This window comes from Physella acuta, unplaced genomic scaffold (assembly GCF_028476545.2).
Source record: "Physella acuta isolate Inbredline_101_S28 unplaced genomic scaffold, ASM2847654v3 ptg000604l, whole genome shotgun sequence".
NCBI lineage: Eukaryota > Metazoa > Mollusca > Gastropoda > Physidae > Physella > Physella acuta.
In genome coordinates, this window is record NW_026732123.1 from 56,894 (window position 1) to 67,500 (window position 10,607).

Genomic DNA, 10,607 nt, shown 5'->3' on the forward strand with positions numbered 1-10,607 from the left:
GCATTTCAAGAACCCTCTCATTACGTAATAAAATAATCTTTGATATACTATTTTAATGTAACATTTCATTGTAAATTAAATAAAATAATTCTAATAATGCTTTGGGGTTTTGATTTATTATTATTATTATGTTGTTACAGCTGTACGAAAGAGTTTTTCAGTTGGTATTGTTGGTTTTTTTTTTGTCCCATTGCAAGAAACGGCAAGTAAGCTATTGAGTTTTCTTCTCCACTTTCTGCCAACTTTAACTCAATTTTGCAATTTTGTCCGCATGTCTCTCTGTGTGTGTGTGTGTGTGTCTGTAAACACGATAACTTGAGTACCGTTACACCTAGGTTGATGAAATTTCATATAAAAGTTATATCAAATTCGTAGATCCGTATCAACTTTTCAGCGATTTCCGATTACCGGAAGTGGAACTTTTTCTACTTTCAATTTTTCAAAAGCCTACAACTTAAGTACTATTTCAGATAGATAGATGAAATTTCGCATGTAAGTAAAAGATCTAAGTATCTGCTTTCTCTCAGATTTCGAGTAATTTCCGTTAACCGGAAATAGTTATTTTTACTATTTCCGTTTTCTCAAAAAACGCATGTGCATTTATAAAATACTAGCCGTCTCGACCAGGCTCTGCACTGGCCTGTGTGAAAAACCTATCTGTAAAGGACCATGACATGTGTGTTTTGCAAAATCGGACCGACCACATCAAAGGGTTGAGATCGTTACTAGAATATCCGAATCCCTAAAACAAAAAAAGATGTTAGGAGCCTACTAGGGAAATGTATCCCAAATTTTGCTAGCCTACTTCACCCCATCACAGAATTAACAAAAACCAAAGGCCCTGGTATGGGTAAGGCTGTTCATTAGACCAAAGAATGTGACGACACCTTGAACTATATAAAGGCGTGTTGCGCAACAGCCAATATTTAGACTGCCGTATATCAACAAGCCGTTTACATTGACCACGGATGCATCGTCTCGTGGTATAGGGTCTTGTCTGATGCAGGAAGCTGATGGAAAACTCTATCCTGTACTCTATACAAGTAGAAAATTATCTTCGGTAGAAACAAATTATGAAATAATAGAAAACGAATGCTTGGCAATAATTTGAGCTGTAACTAAGTTGTCAAAGTACTTGTTATGAGCACCCTTTACTTTAATGACAGACCACTCACCCTTAGTTGCACTGGATAGAAAAAAATAAAGTAATGCTAAATTAACAAGATGGTCATTAGTACTACAGGATTTCGTTTTTAACATAGTTTATATTCCCGGTGTGCTAAATAAAATAGCAGATACGCTTTCGAGGTCTTGAATCGTCAAAGAGGTAGCTATTAATATATTATCCTTCTCTCATTGTGAACTGTGAGTCCCACTTGCTGATGAGAACAAGCGCACAAAACTGGGCAAATGTTTATTTTTTATTCATTCTTTCCTTCTTTGTGTCTTACTTGCCATTGTAACTTTTCCCATCTTCATTGTATTAGCTTAATTTATACAATTGTGTTTGTTTGTGTACCACTTACAACTATGCCATTTTACCCCCACCTATCTCTATGATAATGAGATTAAATTAGCTGTCTTGTTAAAGGCCTATGCCATGGAGCTGAATGTTATTGTATCAGTGGTATTGTTGCATGTGATGGAGAGTGTGATCATGTTGTGAGCTGAATGTTATTGTATCAGTTGTATTGTTGCATGTGATGGAGAGTGTGATCATGTTGTGAGCTGAATGTTATTGTATCAGTTGTATTGTTGTATGTGATAGAGAGTGTGATCATGTTGTGAGCTGAATGTTATTGTATCTGTTGTATTGTTGTATGTGATGGAGAGTGTGATCAGGTAGTGAGCTGAATGTTATTGTATCAGTTGTATTGTTGTATGTTATGGAGAGTGTGATCAGGTTGTGAGCTGAATGTTATTGTATCAGTTGTATTGTTGTATGTTATGGAGAGTGTGATCAGGTTGTGAGCTGAATGTTATTGTATCAGTTGCCTTCTTGCATGTGATGGAGAGTGTGATCAGGTTGTGAGCGTCGCTGGCTTTGCCAGCTTGTCAGACGAAGGGGGAAATGTTTTGACCGGGATTAGCATAGGATAGAGGACTGGAATAAAATATCGTTTGAGTCTTAACTGTATTTATGCCCATACTATTATATTGTTTAACTGTAGGCTAAATAGATCATAATAACTGTAATATAAATAGACCTTAGTGTGTTCGACTGTACACCCCCTTCACTAGATACAAGCCTTTAGATTGTAATTAGTAATTACGGATAACATCCATGTTGAACTTTGTGACCGTGGTGTATACGGGATGGCGGCAGATTGAAAAAAAAACCCGAGGAAGTTATCAGTAGGGTGTGACATTTTAATTAGGCACCACAGAATTGTGGCGACATGCAAATTAGGTTAGGCTTGATAGGGAATAAAAAGAAGGGAACGTTGAGGGTTAGGGCACAGTTGAATGCTAGGCTTGTTGTGTGGAAGTGTGTGTCTTGTGCTCAGTGGCAGAACTCTGCTTTTTCTGTATTCAAGGTTTATTGAAGTTTTCTTACAATTTGTACGTGTGTTAATGTTACTCGATCGAGACGACTATATAACCTGTCCCTCTTGAATTATTGAATTATTACTAACTAAATTGTTACCTCACCTCACTGCAGTCATCAGCACCATCACGTTGCGGTGACTTCATTACAGACAGTATCTATAACATATATATATATATATATATATATATATATATATATATATATATATATATATATATATATATATATATATATATATTTATTTATTTATTTATATTTTTATACGTCTAGTAGAGGTCACAATTTGACGAATCAAGACGTTGTGTACTTTCATGAGCCGAAAATGTTGTGTCTCTGTGTGTGTTTGTGTGTGTATGCATGTTAACACGATAAATTGTGTACCGTTTCATTTAGGTTAACAAAATTTAATAAATAAGTACTATATCCAACGTGTAATTTTCGTTAAACTTTTGAGCGATTTCCGGTAACCGTAAGTAGTACTTAATTTATTTCATATTTCTCAAAAGCCCGTTTTTACTTGAGTACTTTTTAAAGTTAGTTGAGCAAAATTCAGGGACTTTGAGGGACGCTCCCGGGAGCCCCCGATTACACTTCCGCAGGGGCGCTGCGTACGGCCCCTGGCTCGCTTTAATCATCGAATGTTGTGCCAAAGTGTCAATATTATAAGTTGATCCTTAAAACGAAATTAGGCGCCACAGTGCTCAATTGATAGCCCAGGGCGCCAAATCGCACTCTGCCGGTGCAAACGCGCCTGATTCGGTTTAGTGAACGATTATAATGCCCCATCTTATCCATACTCTATCGCACTGTTTAAAACGAACGTAGGCACCATGGCGCCATGGGGTGCCGCCCATGCGAAATTGAATTTTTTCAACAGAAACCTCCTCAGGAGTATTTTCAACATGGCGATCGGATGAAAGGTGTAGTAATGCATAAAAGACAAAGAAACAAACACACAGACACACATTGCTTTAAATGTATGTATATATTATATAGAGATATACCCGAAATTTTAGGCGAGCTCACTACCGATTTATTTTAAATCAATTGCGTTAATGTTTTAGAAGCGATTTAGTTAAAATAATGGACGAAATATCATTCTGTATTTCAGAAAGAACAGCGGTAGACAACCCACGAATAACACCAGTTGACATGTACTTGCGAGTGCTCGGACTTCTGGCGGCGTTAGCGCCCTTGACTTGGTCTTCAACGTGTGACAAGAAGGACCCGTGCTGTAGATATGACGTCGACGGCTGTAGCATTCCGTTCGGCCTGCCATTCTTCTACAAGGGGCTGTTCACTCCCTCCTGTGACAGACACGACATCTGCTACCACTGTGTGCGTTTGTTACACTTTTTAACAATGGTTTTTATTGTATTTTGTTATTTATTCCTTAGTGACATTGTTTACAAACTCTCTGGCCGTGGTCATGTACTAGACGTAGGATGAAACTCTTAAAACTCGTCTACAGCAATACTTTGTTTTTAGATCAAAATTATCCATGATATATGCTTACGTCAATATCTTCAGGGATTTCCGGTTCGATAGGGGGGTGGGGGGGGGTGGGGTGGGGTGGGGGGTAACCAGATTCTGTTTCTCTTCTGTGTTTTCTCGTGGTTGTTAGTTACTCAGTATGTAGGCCTACATGGGGATAAGTAACCTTAAACCAAACGTATGAAGTAAAAATTATTTGCTTATAGTTAAGTATATACACGAGAAGGTATGAAATTAATTATTATGTTTCATGGCATGATCTTGTAGTGGCTCGATATATAGTAACCATTCAGGAATAAACCTTAATTTTCTAAAGAAATCATGAGCCTATGTTATTCTATAAGGAACCTGGGCTGAGTCTGTCTCCGTGTGCCGGTCTCCTAGTGCCGGTCTCCTAGTGCCGGTCTACTTGTACCGGCCCCATTGTGCCGGTCTACTTGTACCGGCCGCATTGTGTCGTATTCCATGTGTCGGTCTTGTGTTGACCATAAAGACAAACGAACCTGAAAAACCCATACATTGTATTATCGAACTAAATAATATAAACTGCATACAATGATAACCTTACAATAACGGTGTAGGTCAGGGGTCGGCAACCTGCGGCTCGCGAGCCGCATGCGGCTCTTTTGATATCAAGATGCGGCTCTCCAGCTCCTCGAACAAATACTAATGATCTTAATAAAAAAACTTGAATAAAAAAATGTTAGTGGCTCTTTAAAACCAGGGAAATTTTGGTTCAAAAGGTTGCCGACCCCTGGTGTAGGTGTTTGATTGAGATGTCAACATTTATTTACAGGGAGTTGCCTTTAACATAAGCAGGACGACATGCGACCTCACCTTCAGATACAACACCTTAAAGGCCTGTGATGAGGAATACAACACAACAAGACAGGGCGAAATGACATCGCTACGAGATCACAAGCAGACGGTTCTTAAACTTCTACAACAGAAATCAGATGAATTCACACAACCACTTGTTGACGAGATTCACTTTTTTCAAAGCATTTTATACTTCCCCAGGAAAAAGAATTGTTTTTGAAAACGTTCATTGAAAAAAATTTAGAGGCAGTAGTTACGAAATGGGCAAAACAGCTGACTAATTTACTAGCTTCATTTTATTCAAACACAGAGCCAAATCGGCTTTTTGAGGTTCAGATGGCCAATACTTCTCAAGTAAATAATCCCAGTAAAACTCCCTTGCCTGATGTATCACACGACGATGCGCTATGCCAACGAATCATAGTGGCATCTGAGTTGCCAGATAAATCTACACCTATGAAGCTAAACTGTGACGATGTCAAACTGTTGACGTGTCACGTGTTTTCTTTCAGCTATTACATGGCTGTTCGTATCTTCGGATCCACAAATTACCTCCTTGATCCAGAATTTTATTGCAAGCAGTCCTTTGTACCAGGATGTCTTCCGAAACATTTTCTTTAACGAACAAAGTAACAGATGAACTTTTATTCTCTGTAATTACATTTTAAGAACCCCCTCATAATGTAAGAAAATAATCTCTAATATACTATTTTAATGAAACATTTCATTGGAAATTAAATAAAATAATTTTAACAATTCTTTGGGGTTTTGGTTTATCATTATTATTTTGTTACATCTGTGCGAATGGGTTTTTCTGTTGTTATTGTGTTGTTGTTTTGTTGTTTTTTTTTTTGTCCCATTGCAAGAAACGGCAAGTAATCTACGGAGTTAAATTCTCCACCTTCTGCCAACTTTAACTTATTCCCGTCATTTTAATACATTACGTAATTCGTTTGTCGCCCTAGGTCCAACGTTTTTTTCAATTTATGTTTGTCGCCCCATTTTTGTAATGATGACTTTGTCCATCAAATATTTCAACATTTTAGGTCGGAAGTTGACTCCGCTTAAATAAGGTTCTGACGTCAAGTAACGTGTATGTTGAGGTGGAAACTCGTACACGAAATGTGCTGAGTAAATATAATTGGAGGAAAACATTAAAACAAAATTCTAAAAGCAACAAAAATATAATTAAACAATTGATCAGGTTTTAATGGGTAACCACACCTAAAACATTAATTCTGATACTACTATTTAAAATGTTCAGTAAAGTGACCTTAATGTGGGATATAATGCAGGTAATTTAATTTCTTACAAAATATATAGATATCAACTCCTTATTTTGTTGATAAATAAACCGGGAGTGATCTCCCCTAAACTTTCTCGGATATTCTAAAAAAACTACGAGGGATGGCAACTCAGGACATAGACAATATTTGTAATCCATTTTTAATTACTTAAACTTTTTATAATAGAATGGAATCTCGTAAAAAAAAGAATTGCACACCTAGTGAACGCCTAATAAAATGTGCATAATAGTTATAAATTTACGTGCGTTTTTTGAGAAATCGGAAATAGCGTAAATTAGTACTTCCGGTCAACGGAAATTATTGAAAATTTGACAGAAGGTAGAGAATTAGATCTTTTACTTACATGTGAAATTTCATTTATTCTATCTGAAATAGTACTCAAGTTATAGGCTTTTAAAAATTTCAGAGTAGAAAAAGTAGCACTTTCGGTTATCGGAAATCGCTCAAAAGTTGATACGGATCTACGATTTTGATAAAATACTTATATATGACATTTTATCAACCTAGCTGTAACGGACACACACACACACAGACATACGGACAAGATTGCAAGATTATGTTTTTCTGTATCAGTGAGGTGTAAAACGTCGAGATTTGTAAAAATCTCGATTTTCTTTTGCACAATTACAAGAATTTCTCTATACTTCGTATATACGAGAAAGTAAAAAAGCATTCCTGAATCAAAACGTGGAAGTAATTTAATCAAAATCACTGCTTTAACGTTTTGGTTAAGGTTCGGACATTACAATCTACTTAAAAATCATAAAGTTTGATACTACGACTTAGAATTTTGGGATATAATGTAGGTTATTTAATTTCTTTAAAAAAATATAAAAATCTACTCCTTATTTTGTTGATAAAAAAAGCATTCCTGAATCCAAACGTGGAAGTAATTTAATCAAAATCACTGTTTTAACGTTTTGGTTAAGGTTCGGACATTACAATCTACTTCAAAAACATAAAGTCTGATACAACAACTTAGACTGTACAGTAAAGTTACCTTAATTTTGGGATATAATGCAGGATATTTAATTTCTTTAAAAATAATATATATATATATATATATATATATATATATATATATATATATATATATATATATATATATATATAAATCTACTCCTTGTTTTTTTGATAAACAAAAGAATTCCTGAAGTGAAACGTGAAAGTAATTCAATCAAAATCAGTGTTTTAACGTCTTGGTTGAGGTTCAGACATTTATTTAATTTAACAAGAAATCAACTTTTCAAAAAAAAAAAAAAAGCGTTTGGAATACCTTATGGTTGAATCAATATTTAAACTTCTTGGTTCATATTGACCAACCAGGAACAATATTAAGACGTAATGAAGAGGGAATTTTTAGAATGTTTAAGAATTAAAGTAGTTCTTTTACATTATTCGTTTGTTATTGGCCTATTCAATGCATGCAAGGAATCGGACCTGCAGAGGCGTAGCGACCCTACCCGGCGCCCGGGGACAAACTTTTTCATTTGCATCCCCCCTCGAACTTTTCATTTGCACCCTCCCCCCTCAAACTTTCGATTTGCACCCCCCCCCTCGAACTTTTCATTTATACCCCCCTCAAACTTTCAATTTGGCGCCCCCCCCCCCTAAGGTCGGCGCACGGGGACATATGTCCCCGCCCCCCCCCCCCACCCCCCCTCGCTACGCCTCTGCGGACCAGATCAGAACTAAAGACGTTTCGCGATGTTTACTGCAAATTACGGAATATTGGTTTGATCTTGGACATGAGACTGGATATGGAGGTCAACATTCTGACTTGAGTGGAAGAGGAAGTAGAGTTCACCTGTTTTAGTGAGCTCAGCGTATGAAGGGATAGTGAGTTCTGTACTATGCTCAGCGGCCTTTACTTTCCCTTACGTGAATCAGTTACCCATACGAGTTGGGTGGACTCAAGGATGTCTTACGGAATCGAGCCCGGGATCCAGACTCTATAGTTTGACCTTGCCGTCCCATATTCTGACTTAGCCTTGTACACAATCTTTCGTAACAAAAGAAACATTCAATAATTGCTCGCTGTCACACTTAGATTTCAAAATGCCGTAATTGTTCTAAAGAAAACTATCTTTAGTATTTTAATGTAGGAACAACATACTTTTTTTTTATTCATCATACATTTTAAAAAGTATTGTTGTGTGTGTTGTTTTTTACAATATTAATATAGTTAAATAAAAGCGTTGGACGATAAATGTAGTTAACAAATATTAAGAGCGACAATGTTAAACATTAGAATAAATTTATTTTTAAAGTCAACACCGTTAAGTAAAGTTAAAACTATGAATGATCTTGCACAAAAATAAAACACTTCTGGCCCGCAACGAACATGTGCTTCTACAACATTTGTCCACAGTGTTTCTTCCAGACTTTTTTCTCGGGGGGGGGGGGGGGGGAAAGTATGTTTTCTGTATAACTTCCATTTCGTTCGGGGGGGGGGGGGGCGGTAGACTTTCTTCACCCCACCCCCCCCTCCTCCGAAGAGAAGCCTAGACGAAACTCTGTCCATCCGAGAACAATATGCAAGGCAGCAGTCGTTTGATTTTGGTGTTTTCTCTGAAAGACGGTTTGCTATGCCCGCTCATCTGCCCGCTGAACTGAATTCGGGATAGTTTGAGTTATAAATCATTCGAAAGACAATAACTCTAGAAGCGGAAATAACATGAACATCTAAGACTACTCTTTATCGTAAAGGTTTATAAAGGTTTCCCAGGTTGAAGTTCATTTTTCTTTTACGTGTGAGAACCACTGTAGATTCTATATTGTTTGACTAAGAACTTGGTTTTTTTTTTCTGTTATAATAAAATTCCAAAATAATCTTAAAATATTTTATTAATTTTTTTTGTTTGACCGAAAAGGAAAAAAAAATCAGTGACACTTTCATGACGTTCGCAATTTTGGAGTTGTTGCCCATTGTAATTTATCTAGCACAAGAAATCTAGTAAAAAGTACTTGGAAAAACTGCCCTACTTTCGTTATCTTGTGCGGCATTCCAGCAACTAATGGAGACAAGCGAGTTGACGAGATTCCTTCCATAGTGTTGTTGTCATGGAATAAAAACGTGCTTTTTAGATTTAGACCGTAAAAAAAAATAAAAAATAAAAACTTAAGCCTAAAATTAATTTAGAAATTTTATATTTTTAAAATAAATGCTATAAAAGTTGTAAATCCAGAGAACTTGAAAATAATTTGTTGAGTTTAAGGCTACATTTCTATTTATTTTCATCAAGCCTAAGTTAAAACCGGATGTTTCACTTTCGTAAGACAAATATTGATTGGCTGTACAGTAACTTAGTGATCGATAACTATTTGTTTACAAAACTTTGCAGATCAAGTTTTTAAATAACAAATGCAAATTAAAAACCCCATGACCTAGTTTTCTATTTTTAGCTTACAATGTGTACAATAAAATCAATGTCGGCCTATCCAATAGCAGGATGCCATTGTTTATGTCGCCATTACACGTGAAAACCAAATTGTTTTGGCTTGTTTTTAAATTTTCAATTAGTTACCGAAAATTTTTAAAACATCAAATAGAACCAATCATTAGTAAAGTCCGAAATAAACCAGACAGACAGGATTTTATAACCATATTAATTGTAACTACGCCGTGCCTGATTTTTAAACTAATTTATACACCTCTCAAATACCTTTGAGAGTTTTCTCGCTCGTGTCCATTCCCGCTCTCGGTAGAAACCAGGCAACTTACTTAAATGGCTACACAAAAGTTTAATTCACACAAAAGTTTAAGTCAACAATAGTGACTCGAATTTCAGTACTCGCTGATAAAAGAGAATTCATGTCCAAAATATAAACCAGAGGGTCTACGGGGTTGATTTATGCACTACAAGCACTTGTTCATGGAACTATCACTTCCGAATGAGAGAAAGTGATTGTCAAGAATCTTAAAGATAAGTACAGCAAGTTCTTCAAAAGGGTTGTTCAACTTTGAACTCAGTTACGTAGGCCTTATGGCCATAAGGTGTCATCCATTTATGACGTCAACTTATATATATATATATATATATATATATATATATATATATATATATATATATATATATATATATATATATATATATATATATATATATAATTTGCCTTAAGGTCTCATTCGCGCATAACCCCGTATAATGTTATATAACAATTCCTTCATATTCACATCACAATATGGTATTATATATTCATTTTGGTATTATATTATTTGCTTTATACCACCAACCCAACACATAACACAATATAACATAGTGATAAATAACCACTACTTGTTTCGTGTTATATCCTAAAGTCTAATTTACCCTTACTGAGATTGTCACATACTTACTACAACACATAACTACCTTTAAATGCCATTCGCTATCCAATCATTTAAATAAAATATGTTTACATAATAATATGTTTGTGTGTATTAAAACATGTGT

The 10,607-nt window shown here is 35.7% G+C and overlaps 1 protein-coding gene across 1 annotated transcript; it reads left to right on the forward strand.

Moving 5' to 3' along the window:
• Window positions 1-2,481: 2,481 nt before the first annotated feature.
• LOC131947645 (uncharacterized) lies at window positions 2,482-5,613 on the forward strand. Its single transcript, XM_059308885.1, has 3 exons — window positions 2,482-2,537; window positions 3,663-3,889; window positions 4,842-5,613. The coding sequence occupies exons 2-3, from the start codon at window positions 3,704-3,706 to the stop codon at window positions 5,082-5,084; spliced, it is 429 nt and encodes a 142-aa protein (XP_059164868.1). The 5' UTR covers window positions 2,482-2,537; window positions 3,663-3,703; the 3' UTR covers window positions 5,085-5,613.
• The last annotated feature ends 4,994 nt before the right edge of the window (window positions 5,614-10,607 follow it).

Excerpts from the sequence above, each read along its gene's own strand:
- LOC131947645 (XM_059308885.1), top strand. The coding sequence starts at position 3,704 with ATGTACTTGCGAGTGCTCGGACTTCTGGCGGCGTTAGCGCCCTTGACT. Across the intron at positions 3,890-4,841 it reads ACGACATCTGCTACCACTGT|GGAGTTGCCTTTAACATAAG; the intron begins GTGCGTTTGTTA and ends ATTTATTTACAG.